The following is a 22,974-nucleotide window of genomic DNA, read 5'->3' on the forward strand; positions in this document are numbered from 1 at the left end:
CTAAACCTAAACCTAACCCCCCTAAACCTAATCCTAACCCTAAACCTAACCCTAAACCTAACCCTTAACCTAACGCTAAACCTAATTCTAACCCTTAACCTAACCCTAACCCTAACCCTTAACCTAACCCTAACCTTTAACCTAACCCTAACCCTAACCCTTAACCTAACCCTAAACCTAACCCTTACCTTAACTTGAATCGGCTTGCTTTCAAAGCGCTATTTAAAGCGCCCTTCTTTCTCCGCGCTCGCTGTTGTCGCCCTGTTGATGACGTCAGCAACGCGGTTTAATCGGGCGCACTTTAGTCGAGCGCGGTTTTGTCGTGCCACGCCCTTCACTAGATGCCTTTGAGATTCTACCCAGCTCCAGGACTGTGTGATCACCTGGGGCAAAATAAATGGAATTACCGAAGAGGAATTGAAAGTTGGATTTCATACCTCAAATTATATAGTCTTATTACACGCGTCTTCTCCCAGCCTCCAAAATAGGTAGCCTCTCTGCAGGAAAACAACAAATCCAACATAAATTGGATAATTTTCGGCACCGCACTGTCTATCCTTGAAGAGGATTTATGACAATTTGATTGTCTTTGATTGGAATAATTGACTTGTCCCAGTTTTGAAGCAGGAGAAGCCCTGTACTTGTGATGCCGAAGAGTTTTGTTTTTTTTAAGAAAACCTACTTAAAACAGGCTGACCTCCTCTTTCCTTTTCAAACCTTCCCAATTAAATAGTAAAAAGAACAAACCCAGAATACAGTAATGGGATTATTGGCAGGTGTGTAAATTGGGAACAATGGAATTCAGCACAAAAGACTAATCTAAGTCTATAGCACAGGTTCAAAGCAGAACTAATTGTGTAATAATCCCACCACCACGTTAACTAACATGCGTGAAAAATTAGCTTGGGCCTCTCTCATTCTCCCTCTAAACTGGAATATTTTAAGAGTTGGGAATGGACGAAATACAGGAAGTCCCTGACTTGCGACCACAATTGAGCCTAAAATTTCTGTGGCCAAGTGAGACGTTTTTTAAGTGAATTTTGCCCCATTTTACGACTTTCCTGGCTACGTTCGTTAAGTGAATCATGGCAGTTGTTAAATTAGTGACCCCGTTGTTAAGCGAATCTGGCTTCCCCACGGACTTTGCTTGTCAGAAGGTCGCAAAAGGGGAGCACGTGACCCCGGGGCACTGCGACCGTCATAAATATGAATCAGTTGCCAAGCATCTGAATTTTGATCACCTGATCATGGGGATGCTGCAAAGGTTGTAGCTGTGAAAAACCGTCACAAGTCACATTTTTCAGTGCCAGCGTAACTTCGGAAAATAGAATAGAATAGAATAGAATAATAGAGTTGGAAGGGACCTTGGAGGTCTTCTAGTCCAACCCCCTGCTTCAGACAAATGGTTATCCAACATCTTCTTAAAAACTTCCAGTTTTGGAGCATTCATAACTTCTGGAGGCAAGTTGTTCCATGGATTAATTGTTCTAACAGTTGAAATTAATTGCCCTGCTCTATTACTGTGAAACAATAAAAGGATAAAAAAGTGAGAAACACCTTTTCCATAAACACCCCTGGGTTCGTTTCCCATCGGCGTTTAGAAATGGCATCCCCAATACAAATAAAAATTAGCCATTTTAGAATTTAAAATTTAGAAACGGGATCCGTAATTTGAAATAAATAAGGAAAGAAGGATGGGAAGTGAGGGCCTTTCCATCTAAATTAGTTTGAGCTGGACGTGAGAGAAGACTTGTATCGGCCTAACATTTTTTGCAAACGTTGCCCTCCTTGTTTTGAGTTACCCACAATTTTTTTTTTCAGCCTTGGCAACCTTTTAAAGATGTTCTGGTCTTCCAACTCCCAGAATTCTTTGCTGGCTGGGGAATTCTGGGAGTTGAAGTCCACCCATCTTAAAATAGCTTAGCTTGTGAAACGCCGCTTCGAACAATCGGAAAAAAACGCCACACCTTTGCTTGGATTTGGTTTGGAGGGCAGGTGCCCTGCTCATTTCATTCGGGATTTCCATTCTTCCCAGCAAGTGTCAGGGATAAGCACAGGATGGTAATTTGAACTCAGAACCCTCTTGGCACCAGTTAAAAAGAAGGGGGCCTCTCTGTTACTTTCTCTGCTGAAGCCTGTCATAAGGAGGCAGGTGGGGGGGTGGGCACAGGCACAGGGTGTTTTGGGGGAGAGCCAGTGAGTTCAGGCCTGGGTCTTAGGAACCTCCCATGAATCCCATCGTCCCCAGCTGAACTTTCGCGAGAACAGTCTGATAAAGTTAACCGGTGCTTGAAGGTAGGTAAACCAGACTACTGAACGTGGACTCTAGACGGCTTTTGCTTGATGAATAATTTGAGGATTACTATTACTATTATCATTATTATTATTACGGTTATTTCCCTTATTTTAATTTTATTTTAAACCCGACCTTATGGTTTTTATTATTGCTTGATTTTTATTTTATTTTTTTTGCGTTCCAAACTGCTCTGTTGCTTTTCATTGTCTGTCGTTTATTGGAGGGCTAGTTAAGAAATTGAGATGTGTGTGAATTTCACAACAGTTTGGTGAATTATTTTAAAGCGATGGCAGCTTGGGCATCAACTCTTCCTTCCCCTAAACACAAATCTTCTAAACCAAGGATCTCCAAATGTGACGAGTTCAAGACTTGTGGAGGGCGGCCCGGGGTTGGACTAGAAGACCTCCAAGGTCCCTTTCGACTCCCAGACTTCCTCAGCTAACCAAGACTGGGAAATTCTGGGAATTGAAGTCCACAAGTCTTAAAAGTTGCCAAGTTTGGAGAATATTGTCCTCAAAGAAACCAGGGAGCCCAGATGAGAATTTCCGTGAGCCGCCTAAAATTAAAGAGAAGTTTTTCCTTATCTTATTAACCAGATTTTATCAAGATGTATTGGCTGTAAAGCCTGCTAGGAATCATAAGCCTCTAAATTACAGACAGTCCTCGATTTACGACCATTCCTTTAGCAACCTGTCAAAGTTATAACGCCACTGGAGAAAAAAAAAGTGACAGAAGACCCATCCTCTTATACGGTTGCAGCATTCCCAGGTTGACGTGATCAAAATTAGGCTGCTTGGTGAATGTATTTACAACGGCTGCAGCGTCCCTGGGTCACGGGGAAACCGTTTGCAAATTTTCCCAGCCAGCTTCTGACCTGAATGACGGGGGGGAGCTGGATTCGCTTAATGACCATGTGATGATTAACTTAACAACTGCAGTATTTCACTTAATCACGGAGAGAAAAGTTTGTAAAATCAGAACGCAACTCCCTTAACAACCACCTTGCTTAACGATGGAAATTTTGCTCTCAGTTGTGGTCGTAAGTCGAAGACTACTTGTAGAACTCGCTGTTAAGCCTCTTTCAAGGGGAACCTAGCTGAAGACGGGAAGGTGAATATGAATCAGGAGGGAGAGAAAAGAAAGAAGGAAAGAAGGAAAGAAAGAAAGAAAGAAAGAAAGAAAGAAAGAAAAATAGGAAAACCTTCTGCTCTGTGGCGCTAAAAGCCTTAATCACGATTATAAATTGCTATTTGCCACCTGCAGATTAGCGAATGGAGAAGATGTCTATGATTCTCCTGTGGTTCCCGAGAGGAGATCCCAGAAAGTAATGGATCCCTCCCGGCTTCTAGGCCAGATTGAGAAGGAAGCAGATTCAGGGACGAGATGTGGTTGCTTATTGGTGGAATTGCAGGGATCCTGGCGGTCCCGGGCTTTTTCCCAATGATGGGAATAGGATGGATGGCAGGGAGAATTTATCCTTTTTATAGCAATGGAAGAAACACAATGTTCTAAGCCGGTGTTTCTCGTCTATGGGAATTTTAAGATGGGTGGACAGAAAAGCTGGCTGGGGGATTCTGGGAGTTGAAGTCCACCCATCTTAAAATTCTCGCAGTTGAGAAATACTGATCGATGAGTGGCAGAAACTCAAGATGCGTCTTAAAATCCCCGCAGTTGAGAAACGCTGATCTCAAGAGAGGCAGAAACTCAAAGATGGCTGCCGCCGTGGTGCCATGGCAACTGCCATCTTGCCTTTTTTGACCTGCTAAGCGCCAGCTAGCCCAACTAAACACTGTGTCTCTTGAGTTGCATTGCCCGCTTGCCTTTTCCCCCCGTTAATCCTTCATTTATTTCCATTTTCATAGAAAAGAAGCCCATTTTGTTTTTATTTTTCCGAGTTTTTATGTTCCCGGGCCAAGCTTTTTTTATTATTATTATTATTATTATTATTTATTTGGTGCGTTTCGTTTCGGGTTTTTTTGTTATCATTTTTTCCTTTTTTTTTTCCTTTTATCTTTCCTATATTTTGTTTTCCACCCGCCCCCCTCTTCTCCTCCCCCTCTCTCTTCCCCCGATTCCCGCCACCCCGAACTACCCCTCCCGCTACCGTAGAACCGTCCGCCCCCCCTCAAGACGTAAAATGTGTCAGCACCAGGTCCACGGCCATTCTGGTAAGTTGGCAACCGCCTCCCGTGGAGAGCCAAAACGGTGACTTGGAAGGATATAGTGTCCGCTATCGAGGCCTGGATCCCGAGGTCAGCGAATTGAAAGAGGTGAAGGATATTCCCGCCACAACTACCCAGATCAGCCTGGACTCCCTGGAGAAATGGACGGAGTACCGCATCACCGTGGTGGCGCATACGATTATGGGGCCCGGCCCGGAAAGCTCGCCCATCATTGTCCGTACCGACGAAGATGGTAAGTGGGACTTCTCCCTAAATTGATTTCTAAATTGTATTTGTAGCCTGCCTTTATTGTTTTTACCAACAATCCAAGGCGGCCAACATAGCCAACAAACCTCTTCCAGTTTCCCCCATAACAACAACCCTGCGAAGTGGATTAGTTAGGCTGACAGAAAGGGACTGGCCCAAAGTCACCCAGATGGCTTTTGTGCCTAAGGCAGAACTAGAACTCATAATCTCCTGGTGTTTGGCCCAGAGTCACCCAGACAACTTTGATTCCTAACACAGGTCTAGAATTCATCATCTCCTGGTGATTGGCCCAAAGTTATCCAATGGCTAAGACAGGACTAGAACTCACCGCCTCCTGGTGATTGGCCCAAAGTCACCCAGCTGGCTTTTGTGCCTAAGGCAGGACTAGAACTCATAATCTCCTGGTGTTTGACCCAAAGTCACCCAGACAACTTTGATTCCTAACACAGGACTAGAATTCACCATCTCCTGGTGATTGGCCCAAAGTTATCCAATGGCTAAGACAGGACTAGAACTCACCATCTCCTGGTGATTGGCCCAAAGTCACCCAGCTGGCTTTCATGCGTAAAGTGGAACTAGAATTCACTGCTTCTCCAGATGATTGGCCCAAAGTAAGCCAGAGGGAGTAGAATTCATGGCTTCCTGGTGATTGGCCCAAAGTCACCCAGCCGGCTTTCATGCCTAAGGCTGAGGGTAGAACAAGAAGCAATGGGTGGAAACTAATCAAGGAGAGAAGCAACTTAGAACTGAGGAGAAATTTCCTGATGGTTAGAACAATTAATCAGTGGAACAGAAGTTGCCTCCAGAAGTTGTGAATGCTCCAACACTGGAAGTCTTTAACAAGATGCTGGATATTCATTTGTTTGAAACGGTATAGGGTTTCCTGCCTAGGCAGGGGGTTGGACTAGAAGACCTCCAAGGTCCCTTCCAATTCTGCTATTATACTGTATTGTATAAGGCAGTGCTATAATTCCTCGTCTCCTAGTGATTGGATCAAAGTCACCCAGCCACCTTCTGTTTCTAAAGCAGAACTGTAACTCCTCACCTCCTAGAGATTGGCTCAGCGTCACCCAGCCATCGATTGTGCCTAAGGCGGGACTATAACTCCTCATCTTCTAGTTCCTAGCGGATGGGCCCTAAGTCTCCCAGGTGGCTTTCATGCCTAAAATAGGACTAGAACTCCCAATCGCCTGGCGGTTGGCCTCTCCACCCAACGTTTATGCCTTAAGCTGGGAACGATCATTCACCGCTTTCTTAACCTCGCCCTTTAACCACTAGGCTAAACTGGTACCCGGATGACACATAACGGTGGGGAAAAAATTGTTTTTAAGATTCAAACATAATTTCATTTTTAAAAAACAGTGTAAGGGCCCAACTGTTTTTAAAATAACACCCCCCTTTCCGTGGGAGAAAGTGGGTTTCTCGTTGCAAAAAAACCCTCCAGAGACACTTTCTCTTTGGCCTCTGCAATAGGAATGGCATTTTTTTTTGGGGGGTGGGGGGTGTTGTCCAGAAATCCGTGGAAACCTCTCGCAGAGGATTGCCGCGGCAGGTAAGAGCCGAGCCAATCTCCCGCGGAGAGGTGTAGCGAACAGCCATTAATGAAGTGCTACTGGCACTTTTATTTATTTTCGGGCGTCTCATTTATCACACTCTCTGGAAAGGACGTGGTAGGACGGCCAAACGGCAGCTGGATAATGGGGAAAATATCCAAGTATTGTCGTGCCAATTTCCCTGGGACCATAAAAAAACTAACTCTGAGAATTCAGAGCAGTGTTTGTGCAACGTGGGCACTTTAAAATGCATGGACTTTCAACTCCCAGAATTCCCCAGCCAGCTTTGCTGGCTGGGGAATTCTGGGAGTTGAAAGTCCATGCATTTTAAAGTGCCCACGTTGCACAAACATTGATTTAAAGACTTTTTTTTTGGTGTGGCTTTATTGAACTACAGGTAGTCCTTGACTTACGACCCCAATTTCTGTCAAGAGACGTTTGCTAAGTGAACTTTCTCCCATTTCACAACCTTTCTTGCCCCCGTTGCTAAGCGAATCACTGCAATCTGTTCCGTTAGTAACGCGGCTGTTAAAGCGAATCTGGCTTCCCCGTTGACTTTGCTTGTCCAGAAGGTCGCAAAAGGGGAATCCCACGGCCCCAGGGGACCCTGCAACGGTCATAAATGCGAGTCAGTCGCTAAGCGTCTGAATTTTGATCACGTGGCCACGGGGAGGCTGCAAACGGTCATAAGTGTGAAAAACGGCTATAAATCACCTTTTCCAGTGCCGTGGTAACTTCGGTCACTAAATGAACCGTTGTAAGTTGAGGACCACCTGTATATGGAACAATACGCTTTTCTTAAGGGAAGCTGTTCTATTTTCTAAGCCCGTCAATTCTTATTTACACCGATAATATCTTCCCCGGTTCCACTATTGGCTGGAAAGTTAGCTAGTTCTTCTAACTTTTCATAACAGGTAGCAAAACATACCTGATTTTGTCTGATTCCCCAGAAGTTAAGAAGGATCACTTATTGTTTATCCCTGGAATAGGAGGCCACCAGGAGACCCCAATGTAGGTTAGATTGAGAAACCCCCCAAAATTCCTAGAAAAAGCAGTGAGAAATAGCAATAGCAGTTAGACTTATATACCGCTTCATAGGGCTTTCAGCCCTCTCTAAGTGGTTTACAGAGTCAGCATATCGCCCCCAACAACAATCCGGGTTCTCATTTTACCCACCTCGGAAGGATGGAAGGCTGAGTCAACCCTGAGCCGGTGAGATTTGAACAGCCGAACTGCAGAACTGCAGTCAGCTGAAGTGGCCTGCAGTGCTGCATTTAACCACTGCGCCACCAATCCTTTCCAAATTGCTATCCCGAAAGCTACTGGATTGATTCCATGAAGGTTCAGGAATGAAGTTTAGCCTGTGGGAATATTTGCATGGTCGGCCACAGCTGGATGGTTGAGAATTTACTAGGAATTGTAGCGCCTTCTTTGTCTATATGACAACAGTGCAATTTGTTGCCCGAGGTCCTACACCTTCCAGGGTTTCAGAGAATCCTACTTTTAACCTAGTTGAAATGTTTGCCGAGTTATACAGGCAGTCCTCGACTTACGACCACAATTGAGCCCCGCATTTCCCTAAGCAAAGACAGCATTTAAGCGAATTCTGCCCCATTTTGCCACCTTTCTTGCTACTGCCGTTTAAGTCAATCACGGCAGTCGTTAATTTAGTCGCACGGTTGTTAAGTGAATCGGGCTTCCCCCGTTGACTTTGCCGGTCAGAAGGTCGCAAAAGGGGATCGCGTGATCCCCGGGACACTGCGACCGTCATAAATACGAACCGGTTGCCAAGCTTCCAGATTTTGATCAGGTTTGATCAGACCAGATTTTGATTTTTACTGCAACGGTCGTAAGAGTGAAAAACGGTCACGAGTCACTGTCTTTAGTGCTGTTGTGACTTCAGACGGTCCCTAAACAAATGGTTGTAAGTCAAGGACTACCTATGTTCTGCCAATAATTTTGCCCCAAGGCAATCCGCGTGCCTCCTTCTGCCCTTTGCTGTAAGAAATTCTGAGTTTCATCCAGCCCAACATTCAGGTTAAAGGAGCATTTTATTCCCCTTTAGGAATTAGCAATTCCCCAAATCATCCAAATTTACCGTAAGAGGGGGAGAAAAAATAACGTGCTATCAGTGAAGAAGGGATAGCTGCAGTATATAAAGAAAATTTAAATCCAAGATAAGTTGACGGCTGGTTTTCCACCGGCTTATCTGTCAGGTTGCCATAGGGAAGAGACTTAATTAAGCTTTTTTTTTTTCCTGGGAACAAATCAGAGTCCAGAGGCAGAATCCTTGCGGGAAATGCCAGCTGGAATTCTTCACTTCTCCAAATAAAACTAGGAAAAAGTCTTTCTGAATTTAATTTTACATACCCGGTTCTTTTCATTGGTTTCACGGTGACTTACAACCATTAAAACATCCAGCAAATATATCAACAAGAAAACATCCTAACTGGCTAATACGGGTGGTCCTCGACTTACGACCAATTGGGACCAGAATTTCCATTGCTAAGCAAGGCATGTAGGGAGGGGTGTTTCATGCCAGCATCTTCTGGTCCACCTGAAAACCAGGCGCGCTTTCGCTGGCTGTTTTCCATGACCGATTCCTCCCTATTAAAGTCGAACCCTTTTCTTTCTCCCCTCTCCTCCCCATTTCCCTCTTCTCTCTCTCCCTCCTCCCTTCTCGCCTTCCAGTGCCCAGCGCCCCACCTCGCAAGGTGGAGGTGGAAGTCCTCAATTCAACGGCCATCCAAGTCTTCTGGCGTTCCCCAATCCAGAACCGCCAGCATGGCCAGATCCGTGGCTACCAAGTACATTACGTACGCATGGAGAACGGCGAAGCCAGTGGGTTGCCCCAGATCAAGGACGTCATGTTGGCTGATGCTCAGGTGAGGGGTGGGGAACGAGGGTCTCGCTCTCTCTCCTTTTGGGTGACAAGTGGCTTCTCGTGGCTGAATTCGAACCCAAGGCTACCACGCAGTTTATTAACAATGGATGTTTCCTTTTTCTCCTCCTCTTCCTCCTCCTCCTCCTCCTCTTTTCGGGGCCTTAGTCAACTTTTGACTTCTGGGTATTGCAGGTAGTTCTCGACTTAACTACAGGGATCTTGAAAAACCCAAGTTTCCCTCCATCCTTATACAGGTAGCCCTCCACTTTACGACAGTCCACTTAGCGACTGGTCAAAGTTACAACGGCACTGAAAAAGGGGAACTTAGGGCTGCTTTTCACAGTTGCGACCCTCACCTTTGTGCGTCAAAAACAAGAGGTTCGAGGTTCATTTTATTTATATGCCGCCCTATTCCCAGCGGAACTCAGGGCGGCGCAGAAACCCAAGGAGGGGGGGAGGGAAAAACACAAAAACTACAAAAAGTACAAGGCATTTAAAACAACCAACAGCCACACGATTAGAGAGGGGAAGGGAACTCATCGACCCCACCAGGTTTTAACGGCTTTTCGGAAGGCCTGGAGAGAGGTGAGGGTCCGAATCTCTGCGGGGAGTTCGTTCGAAAGGGCCGGAGCCGCCACAGAGAAGGCCCTCCCCCGGGTAGTGGCCAGATGACATTGGCTAGTAGACGGAACCCGGAGGAGGCCTAATCTGTGTGATCTAATGGGTCTTTGGGAGGTAATTGGCAGCAGGCGGTCTCTCAAGTACCCAGGTCCAATATGATGAAGGGCTTTATAAGTGACCACTAGCACCTTGAAGCGTATCCGGAGACCAATCGGTAACCAGTGCAGAGGAGGATAGGTGTAACGTGGGTGTATCTAGGTACACCCATTATCGCTCGCGCGGCTGCATTCTGGACGAGCTGAAGTCTCCGAATGCTCTTCAAGGGCTGCCCCATGTAGAATATTTTGTCTTTCCCCAAAAACAGATCCTGTAAAATAAGGCAATTAAAAATCTCTTTAATCGTTGCCCAGGTGGGTATTAAATATTTTCTTTCGTTGTTGAACGAAACAAAAAACTAGGAACTGACAATGACCGAAGTTTGGAGGGTTGAGGTTGACCTCTGACGGTCCTTAACGTGAATATTAAAAGAGAAGATAAGTCTCGTCTACCCACTCAGTTCTACAGGTAGTTCTCGACTTACGACCACAGTAGGGACCCGAAAAATTGTTATTAAGCAGCACAGTCATTAAGTCAGGCATCGCACAGCTGGCCCTGATTTTATGAGCTTTTTTTTTTCACTTAGCAAGGGCCCAGATTGTGATTATATGACCACAGGGTATTCTGGTGGTCATAAGTGTGAAAAGTGGTCATAAGTCCCTTTTTCAGCATTTCCATAACTTTAGAATGGTCACGAAATGAATGGTCATTAAGTGAGGACTGCCTATAGTGATCTGGTGCAGACTGATGCCAAGGAGGGTTTATTTATATGGTAGAAGCCGTTTCCCGTTCTACCTGGAGGTGCCAAGCCCTGATATTTAACACACCAAGCAAGGATTCAGCTCCATCTCTCCCGTATGGAGAAAGATTCTAGTCCTCATGATTCGGACGAAAATCAATTGAGCCAGGGAAGCACTTTCTCCAGGTTTCAAAGGGCAGCCAGAGCAGCCCGTGGTCGAAGAAGGAATTACAGGCAAGCATTTTTAAATGCTTACAACCGTAGTTTAAAGTTACGACATCACTGGGAAAAAAATAGCAATAGCAATAGCAGTTAGACTTATATACCGCTTCATAGGGCTTTCAGCCCTCTCTAAGCGGTTTACAGAGTCAGCATATCGCCCCCAACAACAATCCGGGTCCTCATTTCACCCACCTCGGAAGGATGGAAGGCTGAGTCAACCTTGAGCTCGTGAGATTAGAACCGCCGAACTGCAGATAACAGTCAGCTGAAGTGGCCTGCAGTACTGCACCCTAACCACTGCGCCACCTCGGCTCTTTGTGAGTTAGGACCAGTTTTCATCCCCATGGTCACCGGATCAAAATTTGCCCTCTTTTGGCAGCTGGCGTGTATTTAGGAGGGTGGCACCGTCTGTTGCAGTGCTGTTGCAACTTCGCATGGTCTAAATCAGTGTTTTTCAACCTTGGCAACTTGAAGATGTCTGGACTTCAACTCCCAGAATTCCCCAGCCAGCGAATGCTGGCTGGGGAATTCTGGGAGTTGAAGTCCAGACATCTTCAAGTTGCCAAGGTTGAAAAACACTGGTCTAAATGAATGGCTGTAAGTCAAGGACTATCTATAATTCTGAAACCGCACTCTCTCCAGCCCAGTTCAGCTGCCCCTCCCCACCCCGCCTACGGCTCCATTAACCAGAGTGATGCATTCTTACTAACTAACCTCACCAATCTCCCACCCCCTCCCACTTTGCCCCAGCAACTTCAAGGATGTGGGGGCTTCTGAGCACTGACCTTTGTCTCCCCAGGCAGCCCCCCCCCCTGTGTTCCCACCATCACCTCACTTTTCTTTCTCTTTCCCCTTTTCATCCTCGCCTGCTTACCTTCTTTTGTTCAGTGGGAGACCGATGATACTGCAGAATACGTAAGTGAGACGCTTCCGCTGTGATGACCTGTTCTTGGCTCCCTTCCCTGTTGTTAGTGATGGCATGGTGTTGAGTATCTCCCTTTCCCCCTCCCCTCCCTGCCTCTTCCTCTTCCCACCCACCCCCTCCCCTGTTAGGCTTTGTGCGGCTTGGTGTGCTTCAGCCCCTCTGAATGTTGGGTCGGCTTCTTTGCATGGAATCTGGGGGAGTTAACCCACCTTTAGAAATGATGGTTAAACCAGCATGGGGGTGCACAAATGCAAACCCTGTTCAACTAGCTTAAGAGGTGAGGATTAGACTAGCATAAGTGCGCACAGATGCAGACCCTGCTAAACCAGTTTTAGAAATTAGAGTTAAACCAACGTAGCAATAGCAGTTAGACTTATATACCGCTTCATAGGGCTTTCACCCCTCTCTAAGCCGTTTACAGAGTCAGCATATCGCCCCCACAGTCTGGGTCCTCATTTTACCCACCTCGGAAGGATGGAAGGCTGAGTCAACCTTGAGCCGGTGAGATTAGAACCGCTGAACTGCAGATAACAGTCAGCTGAAGTGGCCTGCAGTACTGCACCCTAACCACTGCGCCCCCTTGGCTCGTAGATAGAATCAAGATCACGTGAAGGGTTAATACCCCTTTATAATGCCTTGGTAAGGCCACACCTGGAATACTGCATCCAGGTTTGGTCGCCACAATGTGAAAAAGATGCCGAGACTCTAGAAAGAGCAACCAAGATGATTAGGGGACTGAAGGCTAAAACATACAATGAACGGTTGCAGGAACTGGGCATGGCTAGTCTAGTGAAGAGAAGGACCAGGGGAGACACGATAGCAGTCTTCCAATATTTGAGGGGCTGCCACAGAGCGGAGGGTGTCAAGCTATTCTCCAAAGCACCTGAAGGCCAGACAAGGAAGAATGGATGGAAACTGATCAAGGAGAGATTCAACCTGGAAATAAAGAGAAATTTTCTGACAGTGAGAGCATTCAACCCATGGAACAGAAGTTGTCTTCGGAGGTTGTGGGAGCTTCATCACTGGAGGCTTCCAAGGAGAGATTGGACTGCCATCTGTCAGAAACGGTGCAGGGTCTTCTGCCTAAGCAGGGGGTTGGACTAGAAGACCTCCAAGGTCCCTTCCAACTCTGTTATTCTATTCTATTGTATTAAACATCAGTGTGCAGAGATGCAAACCCTGTTAAACCGGTTTTAGAAATGAGGGTTAAACCAACATGAGTGTGTGAAGATGCACACCCTGTTAACCCTGCTTTAGTAATGAGGCTTAAACCAACATAGTGTGCAGAAATGCAAAGCCGAAGTATTTTAAGAAGTAAGGGGTAAATCAAACATAAGTGTGCAAAGAGGGCAGACCATGTTAAACTAAGTTAACAAGTGATGGTTAAACCAACATTAGTGTGGCCTTGTGCAGACCCAGTTAAAACAGCTTAATACATGGATTAAACTAATATAAATGTGTCACTGTGCACACCCAGTTAAGACACAAGGGTTAAACCAAAACAAGTGGGTTCTTTGTGCAAACGTAGCTGTTGTGAGTTGTAGGGATTGTAAAATGCATCTTTTGGGCTTATTATTCTCAAGCAATCCAACCCCCTGCTTGGTTTTTGTGCTCTAGAAAGCTAGAAGTAAATCCCTTGCTATTTTTCGTGCTCTAAACTCCCCGTGCACAACGAAACAAGAAAAGAGTTTTCAAATGATGTAGAAAAGATGATGAGACTCTAGAAAGTGTGCAGAGAAGAGCAACAAAGAGGATTAGGGGACTGGAGACTAAAACATAGGAAGAACGGTTGCAGGAACTGGGTATGTCTAGTTTAAGAGAAAGAAGGACTAGGGGAGACATGATAGCAGCCTTCCAATATCTCAGGGGTTGCCACAAAGAAGAGGGAATCAAACTATTCTCCTAGGCACCTGAGGGTAGAACAAGAAGCAATGGGTGGAAACTAATCAAGGAGAGAAGCAACTTAGAACTGAGGAGGAATTTCCTGACAGTGAGAACAATTAACCAGTGGAACAGAAGTTGCCTCCAGAAGTTGTGAATGCCCCAACACTGGAAGTCTTTAAGAAGATGCTGGATAGCCATTTGTCTGGAACGGTATAGGGTTTCCTGCCTAGGCAGGGGGTTGGACTAGAAGACCTCCAAGGTCCCTTCCAACTCTGCTATTGTATTATATTGTATTGTATTGTATGATGGCAGTGTTTCAGTAATTTGAGGGGCTTCAGGGAAAAGAAGGGTCCTGAAAGTGAGAACAATCACTCATTGGAACAACTTGCCACCAGAAGTTGTGGGTGCTCCTCAAGAAGAGATTGGAGAGCCATTTGTCTGGAATGGTACAGGGTCTCCTGCTTCAGCAGGGGGGGTTGGACTAGAAGACCTCCCAGGCCCCTTCCAACTTTGTTATTCTACGGCCCATTTAGTTGAGAACAGTGATGTTTTTTTTTTCCTTTGGGGTTCTGCCCTTTTGAGGAACTCACAAAAACCCCGTTGACAAGGCCATTTTCTGTGATGACGAGGGAGAATGGAGACCACCTTATTCAAAGCTTCCGGTTTAAAATGCGGGATTGATTTCATTGCCAGGTGTGGGTTTGGTATGGAGAATGTGTGGTTTCCTCCCCATCCATCCCCGTTCCCTTGTGACGTGACGTGACGTGATGTGACGAGGATTGCTTTTGTGCTGTATCCTGCATGCTGGACCCTGGTTATTTTCCCAATGAAGGAAAAGAAAGAAAGAAAGAAAGAAAGAAAGAAAGAAAGAAAGAAAGAAAGAAAGAAAGAAAGGGAAGGAGGGAAGTCTTTTTTGTTTTAATTCTTTGCTTTCATTCCTCAGGAAATGGTCATCTCTGGACTTCAGCCAGAGACCACCTACTCAGTCACAGTGGCTGCCTACACCATGAAAGGGGATGGGGCCCGAAGCAAGCCGAAACAGGTCATGACCAAGGGAGCAGGTGAGCATCCCAGAAGGATGGGTCTTGTTAACCACCTCTATAGGATCCTTGTCCTATAGAGGAGTGATAGAGGGGGAGGGGAAATAGGGTAGAGGGGAATGTTGGAGGGAAGAAGGAAAGTTGGAGGGGGGCGAAAGAAAGGGTCTGTGGAGGGTCGAAGTGGTATATTGGGTTCGTATTTTGGGGGGTATTGTTGACAAGAGGGAGGGTTGTGTTTATTGTTCAATGTTATATGGCCCCGGTTATGCACAGTATATATGTGACTGTACGAAATGAAATGAAAATAAAACATATTTACGTGAGGATCCTTGTCTAAAGATTAGTCCTCGATGTACGACCAGTCACTTTTCAAAGTTACAACAGAACTACCTCCAAGCTACTTACGACGCAGTTGGGGCTCTCCGCAATCACATGACTGAACTTCGGGTGCTCAACAGCACAATCCCGTCCCCTCCCAATGGCCATTGGCGGCCTCTCGCGCTGATATGACTATATTTTACAACCAGTTTGTCAAAACCCGTCCCTTACGTCCGTGGCATTCGCACTTAATGATTGCTGCCTTTGCCTAAAAATAAAATGTTGTAAATTCAGGTTGGTTGCGTGACTAACATATATTATGACCATCAGAATTATGACTGTAATAGCTAGGCTCTGTTGCGGTCTTATAGCAATAGCAATAGCAGTTAGACTTATATACCGCTTCATAGGGCTTTCAGCCCTCTCTAAGCGGTTTACAGAGTCAGCATATTGCCCCCAACAACAATCCAGGTCCTCATTTCACCCACCTCGGAAGGATGGAAGGCTGAGTCAACCCTGAGCCGGTGAGATTTGAACAGCCTGAACTGCAGAACTGCAGTCAGCTGAAGTAGCCTGCAGTGCTGCATTTAACCACTGCGCCACCTCGGGTCGAGGACTACCTGTATAGTGAGAAGATTGAAAATCTTTGAAAATTAGAATTGGGCAGTTGGTGGGAGAGATCAAATAACAGTTTTCAGATGTTTCTCTTGGTCTTCAGAGATAGCTCTTGATACCCCCAAAATATTCCTTTTCTTCTCTCTTCGTTCTTTTCTCTGTTTCCGCTTTTCTTTTCTTTTCGACGAATGCACAGCTGTGATAACTAAATTGCGAAGTGTTTTGGGTGTGTACACTGATTTTATGTGTGTGTGTGTGTGTGTGTGTGTGTGTGTGTGTGTTTAAATATATTATACAGGTGGTCCTCAATTTACAACCCCAACTGAGCTCCAAATTTCCGTTGCTAAACGTGACATTTGTTAAGTGAGTTTTACCCCCTTTTATGACTTTTCTTGCCACCGTTGTTAAGGGAATCATTTGCAGTTCTTAAGTTAGTTGTCCGATTGTTACGTGACTCTGGCTTCCTCGTTGACTTAGCTTGTCAGAAGGTCGCAAAAGGGGATTACGTGATCCTGGGAAACTGCAACCGTCATAAATGCGAGTCAGTTGCCAAGCATCTGAATTTTGATCATGTGACCATGGGGATGCTACGACGGTCGTATGTGTGAAAAATGGTCTTAAGCCCCTTTTTTCGGTGCTACTATAACTTCAAACAGACACTAAATGAAACTGTTGTAAGTTGAGGCAACCTGTATGCACAGCCTCCACGTTAATATTCCTATATCAGGTATATTACATTTTCTCTACATGTTGACACACTCTATTAGTTTTTATTTGTCCTTTTATTTTTATGGTTTGTTTCCAGAAATCGTCCTCTCACTGTATCTAGAAATGGTATGAAATGGGGAATTGAATTATTTTTACAAAATTATATTACATTTAATAACTATCCATCTAAGCTCACTATGTTATTGTCTTCGGCATACATCTGGATTGATGCAGAGGTAGCCGTTTGCCTGTAATTAATTTAAGATGGTGAGCAAGTAGTTTAGTATAGAATTTATAGTCTGCCTTAAGTAATGAAATAGAAGCTTGGCAGGACAGATTGATAACATGAAGATTAAATATATATTTCTGTAGAATTCTCCAGACAGCTCAGTCAAGGACTGGCTGTACTCACCCACGTAAAATCATCTGCGGCAGGGTGTCAGTGACAAAATCATAATGTTATCTAGTTTGGGTCATGAAACATCTGCAAAAAATCAACCAAGCTCAGAGAGCACCAAGGACCATACAATCATCATCATCATCATCATCATCATCATCCTCCCCCCCCACTCCCTTTTAGCACTGATGATGTTAGCTAGTTGGGTAATGAGACATTTGCAAGAGAACAACCAAGCTCAGAGGGCACCAAGGACCCCACAATCCTCCTTCTCCTCTTCCTCCCCCACTCCCTTCTAGAACTGATAATGTTAGCTAGTTGGGTCATGAAACGTCTGCAAGAAAACAACCAAACTCAGAGAACACCAAGGACCCCACAGTCCTTTTCTTTCTCCTCCTCCTCCTCCTCTTTCTCCTCCCTCCTCCTCCTCCTCCACTCCCTCTCCTCCTCTTCTTTCTTCTTTCTTCATTTTTCCTCCTCCGCCTCCTCCTCTTCTCCCCCTCCTCTTCTTCCTCCTCCTCTTCTTCCTCTTCCTTCTCCTCCCCTTCTTCTTCCTCTTCCTCCTCTTTTTCTTCCTCCTCTTCTCCCCCCTCCTCTTCTTCCTCCTCCTCTTCTTCCTCTTCCTTCTTCTCCTCTTCTTCTTCCTCTTCCTCCTCTTTTTCTTCCTCCTCCTCCTCTTCCTCCTCCTCTTTCTTCCTCTTCCTTCTCCTCCTCTTCTTCTTCCTCTTCCTCCTCTTTTTCTTCCTCCTCCTCCTCTTCTTCCTCCTCCTCTTCCTCTTCCTTCTCCTCCTCTTCTTCTTCCTCTTCCTCCTCTTTTTCTTCCTCCTCTTCTCCCCCTCCTCTTCTTCCTCCTCCTCTTCTTCCTCTTCCTTCTTCTCCTCTTCTTCTTCCTCTTCCTCCTCTTTTTCTTCCTCCTCCTCCTCCTCCTCTTCCTCCTCCTCTTTCTTCCTCCTCCTCCTCCTTCCCCCCTCCCTTCTAGCACTGATGATGTTAGCTAGTTGGGTAATGAGACATTTGCAAGAGAACAACCAAGCTCAGAGGGCACCAAGGACCCCACAGTTCTCCTTCTCCCCCACTCCCTTCTAGAACTGATGATGATACCGAGTTGGGTCATGAAATGTCTGCAAGAAAACAACCAAACTTGAGAGCACCAAGGACCCCACAATCCTTTTCTTCCTCCTCCTCCTCCTCCTCTTCCTCTTCTCCACAAACCCCTCTCCCTTCTAGCACTGATGATGTTATCTAGTTTGGATCATGAAATGTCTGCAAGAAAACAACCAAGCTCAGAGAGCACCAAGGACCCCCTCATATCAATCCTAAGCTACAAAAATTCTCCTTTATTGATTGCATACTCCGCTTGGACAAAAATGGGCCTGGAGCTTTGATCATCTGCTTCCGTTCCCTTTTTTGACATCAGTCCCCATAAATCCCCCTTATTTCCATCTTCTCCCTTCCCCCCCCTCCAAAGCAGGGGATATTCCAGTCGAAATAGTCAGCAAAAACCTTTGATGTGGCCAATATTCGTGAGCGTTACTTTTCATAACATTAACTTTTATCAATATTAAACCATTTGTGGAAGTAGTCTTTTTTTTAAAAAAAAAACAATTTCACGAGGCATCAATAGAAGCAACGCAGAGAGACAGCCTTTTCAGGCAGATCAGCAATTAGCTAAATGCTCGATGCCTTTCTTCTTCCAAATGATAATTTTTAATTATTAGTTCCCAAAGTTTCAGGTAATGTGTTTTTCTCCCCCTGAAATCTTCGCAGTGGGTCACTGATCACTGGGCTTCTCTTCCGCCGCTAAAACGTGTTTGAAGAAGATAATTAATTCATGTACTGGCTGTTTTCCCCATTGGGACTCAGCGCAATTTATTAGATAAAAGCAATACAAGCAAAGGTGAGATTCAAAAAATTTAGCAACCATTTCTCTGCCCGGGTGCTTGGTGGACGTAGCCTACTCTGTACCACGGAAGGGGGGCATTTTCATCAGTGGTGGGATCCAAATAATTTAACAACCGGTTCTCTGCCCTAATGACCGTCTGGGTAGGCGTGGCTCGGTGGTCATGTGACTGGGTGGACGTGGCCAACTCAACGTCACTCAGGTCAATGGACGCTTCGCCTTAAGAGCCAAGGTGGCGCAGTGGTTAAATGCAGCACTGCAGGCTACTGCTAGATCAGCAGGTCAGCGGTTCAAATCTCACCGGCTCAGGGTTGACTCAGCCTTCCATCCTTCCGAGGTGGGTAAAATGAGGACCCAGATTGTTGGGGGCAATATGCTGACTCTCTGTAAACCGCTTAGAGAGGCCTGAAAGGCCTATGAAGCGGTATATAAGTCTACTGCTATTGCTATTGCTATTGCCTTAGCTGTTACAATGTCATAAGGGTTAACCGGAGAGGCAGTTTCTGTAAGCAGGGCAATAAAGATTAGGCTAGAAGCAACACCAGAATGTTTCCTTCCTGCCTTCCTTACAGGATTAGCCCTGTAAAGTGGGGGGAAAAAACAAAAGGAGATTTCTTCCAACAATCGGTTCTCTGAACTATTTAGAAAGTTACCAACCAGTTCTCCCGGATAGGTGTGAACTGGCTGAATCCCACCACTGATTTTCATCCTCCCAAGGCTCCGGAGGCTTACCTTGAGCCTCCAGGAGGGCAAAATGGACCTCCCCCCAGGGTTCAGAGGCCGGAAACGGGCCGGTTTCCAGACTTCCAAAACTTCTGGGAGGCCAGTTTTTTGCCCTCCCAGAGCCTCCGGGCACTTATCTGGCATCCAAACTGGACCGCGTGGAGACTCCTGGGAGGGGTGGGGTGGGCATGGCCAGCCAGTCCTTGTAAGTACCAGTTCGGCGAACCAGATGTAAAATTAGCATCCTGTTTGACTGAACCGGTCCAAACCGGCTGGATCCCACCGCTGAATACAGGTAGTCCTTGATTGGAAGGATGCTTTCTTTTCACAGATGAAAAGAAGTTCTGGAGTTTCCTCTCTCAAACTGGGGGATGCTTTTCACAGTAGTTCTCAATCCCAACAACTTTAAAATATGTGGACTTCAATTCCCAGAATTCCCCAGCCGGCTGGTGAATTCTGGGAGTGGAAGTCCAAGAATTCTAATCCTGCCTTAGGCATGAAAGCAAACTGGGTGGCTTAGGGTCTGTCCACCCCACCCTCTCTCTCAGCCCAGCCCACCTCACAGGGTTGTTGTGGGAAAAGCAGGAGGAGGAATTATGTCCAGGTACTCCTCAACTTACGACCATGATTGAGCCCCAAATTGATATTGCTAAGCGAGACATCCGTTAAGTGAATTTTGTCCCCCTTGTACGACCTTTCTTGCCACCGTTGTTAAGTGAATCTGGTTCCCCCATTGACTTTGCTCATCAGGAGGTCGCAAAAGGGGAATCACATGATCCCGGGATAGTGCGACCGTCATAAATATGTACCAGTTGCCAAGCATCTGAAGTTTGATTACGTGACCATGAAGATGGGCGTTAAGTGTGAAAAATGGTCATAAGTCCCTTTTTTCCGGTTCCGTTGCAACTTCGAATGGTCACTAAATGAACTGTTGCAAGTGAAGGACTATCTGTATGTTCGTCGCCTTGAGTTACTTATAAACAGTAATAAAAGTGGGCTAGAAATCTAATAAATAAATAACTACACCATAAAATCGCCAAGGTTGGGGATTACCAATGTGAAAGGACCACCTGTCCGAACAGGTGATAAGCACCTGTACTCCTGCTTCCCCCTCCCTCTCTTGGCCCTCCCCCCATCGTCAAGACAACCCAGCTACCAATCAAACGGAAACAGCCAAACCGCAGCAGCCAATCAAAGGATTGATGGGCAGGAGGCATTGGGCAGGAGGCAAGATGAGGGGGAAGACAAGATGGCTGCCTGAGGACTCGGCCACCACAGCCATTTTGAAGAGGAAGCTAAATAAAGAGAGCCAAACATAAGGAGTCAAATAAAGAGGCAGATTGAAAGATAGACTGCCCCGTTGAGGAGAGGCCACAGAAAGGAGTCAGCAGCTGAAAAAACTGGGGAGAAAGAGCCATTTTATCCCTTCCCCCAGAGTGTCATGAGGGAAAAACTCTCCTAGCTATTTCTCTTAGAGACTGTAAAAATAAGGAGGGGTGGGGAGGAGAAAGATAAAGAATCCCAGTCAGGAACAAATAAACTGAAAAGATGGGGAAATAGAGCAAATTTTAGATGTGAACAGAATAAAAAACAGAAACTTAAAAACACTTATTGAATTACAGGTAGTCCCCGACTTACAACGGCACAGTTATAACTGTTGCAGCATCCCCATGGTCAAAATTCGGACCCTTGGCAATTGGCTCACATTTATGACGGTTGTCGTGTCCCAGGGACATGTGATCACCTTTTGCACCTCCTGACAAGCAAAGTCAATGCGGGAGGCTGGATTTGCTTAATGACCCCATGATTCACTTAACAACTGTGGTGATTCGATTAACAACTCTGGCCAAGAAAGCTCGTAAAATGGGGCCAGTCACACTTAACCACTGTCTTGCTTAGCAACAGAAATGTTGGGCCCCAATTGTGGTCATAAATTGAGGACTATCTGTAAAAGTCCGATTGAGCTCGGTAGGAAAAATGGTATCGCTTCAGAGAGAATGACTATAAAGATAGAGAAAGATTAATACTACTGACAGGGAGGAATCAGCCATAAAGCAACATATTAGCAATACAACATAGAAAGAGATGAAATTATAGTGAAATTAGACTAAAGAAAATATTGTAGATAAAGAGCTTAAAGGAAATAGTTAAAATTGATTGCTTTTGTACTGTCAAGTTGGTGTCAACTCTTGGATTGGCCACATAGATAGATTTTCTCCTACTTTTCAACCATTGCTTCTATAACAGAATAACAGAGATGGAAGGGGCCTTAGAGGTCTTCTAGTCCAATCCCCTGCTCAAGCAGGAGCCCATTCTGGACAAATAGCTATCCGGTCTCTTCTTAAAAATCTCCAGTGATGAGATTCACTGTCAGTGACTCACCACTTCTGGAAGCAAGTTGTTTCACTGATTAATTGTTCTAACTGTCAGGGAATTTCTCCTTAGTTCTAGCTTGCTTCTCTCCTTGATTAGTTTCCATCCATTGCTTCTTGTCCTGCCTTCAGGTGCTTTGGAGAATATGTCGATCTTCCTTATTTCTCGGACAATCTTTCAAAGATTGGAACACAGTTCTCGTGTCACCCCTGGTCCTTCTCTTCATTATACTGGACAATTCCAAATCCTGCAACTGTTCTTTGTATGTTTTAGCTTCCAACCTCCTGATCATCTTTGTTGCTTTTCTCTGAACTCTTTTCAGAGTTGCAATGTCTTTTTTATGTCGTGGTGACCAAAAATGGATGAGTCCATCCACTTTGTTGCTGGTCGTCATCTTCTCTCTCCATCCATCTTTCCCAGCATCAGAACTAGATCTTTTAAGTTGTTTGATTGGTTGTGTGCCGTCAAATCAGAATTGACTTTGAGCGACCATGTGGATTTTCTCCAGGATCTGTCCCCAACCTAGCCTCTCAAGTCTTCCAACAAAGCACCCGTCATTCTGTTCATCTCCCTTGATGCTGGTCCTCTTTCTCCCCCCCACCCCATCTTTCCCAGTATTACAGGGTTCTCCAGAGAGCCACATATCCAAAGTAGGCTGGAGTTAAAATAGAAACATGTTTTATTATTAAAATTATTCATTTCTACACTAGTCTTCAACTTGATTTTGTCTAATTGTGCATTTCTTTTATTCATTTGTGTAAAATAAAAGACTTTCCCTAGTCACCGGGGGGGGGGGGGGGGATTTTAAAAAATAAAACCAATCAATAGTCCAAATTTCCAGTCCTTTGTATCTATTGAGTCTAGGTCGCAATCTAAGCAGGTTACTCAGCCTTGAAATCAGGAGGCTATTAAGTACAAAGCAATTAATCTCATTTGTTTTAATTAAAAGTTCAAAAGTTGAAATCCAAAAAGGGGAAAAAAGGAAAGGAAAGGAAAAAAGAGAAAGAAAGAAAGAAAGAAAGAAAGAAAGAAAGAAAGAAAGAAAGAAAGAAAGAAAGAAAGAGAGAGAATCAGAGGGTATCTTGGAAGCATCTTTTCCTACTCACATATTTTATTTGAAGGCAGAAGCTTTCTATTGTTTTTGAATAAATTCTGTGTGCCAGAAATCTGCTCCCAAATGCCTCCTGATTTTGGGCCCACATTGACTAACACAACCCTCCTAAACCCTAATATTGTATATCCTTGCAGCAG

At 45.2% G+C, this 22,974-nt stretch overlaps 1 protein-coding gene across 1 annotated transcript in view; it reads left to right on the top strand.

Annotated features, from left to right (window-relative positions):
• The window catches only part of PTPRS (protein tyrosine phosphatase receptor type S), a 257,126-nt gene that overhangs the window by 172,250 nt on the left and 61,902 nt on the right, over positions 1-22,974 (top strand). The window contains exons 11-14 of the mRNA XM_087703332.1: positions 4,406-4,711; positions 8,970-9,163; positions 11,729-11,755; positions 14,593-14,710. Coding sequence (XP_087559458.1) covers positions 4,406-4,711; positions 8,970-9,163; positions 11,729-11,755; positions 14,593-14,710 — 645 coding nt within the window. The remainder of the gene's footprint in view (positions 1-4,405; positions 4,712-8,969; positions 9,164-11,728; positions 11,756-14,592; positions 14,711-22,974) is intronic.

The sequence above is a fragment of the Thamnophis sirtalis genome, unplaced genomic scaffold (genome assembly GCF_051295495.1).
Source record: "Thamnophis sirtalis isolate CommonGarterSnake01/CBP01778 unplaced genomic scaffold, rThaSir2_p1.2 scaffold_1, whole genome shotgun sequence".
Classification (NCBI taxonomy): Eukaryota; Metazoa; Chordata; class Lepidosauria; order Squamata; family Natricidae; genus Thamnophis; species Thamnophis sirtalis.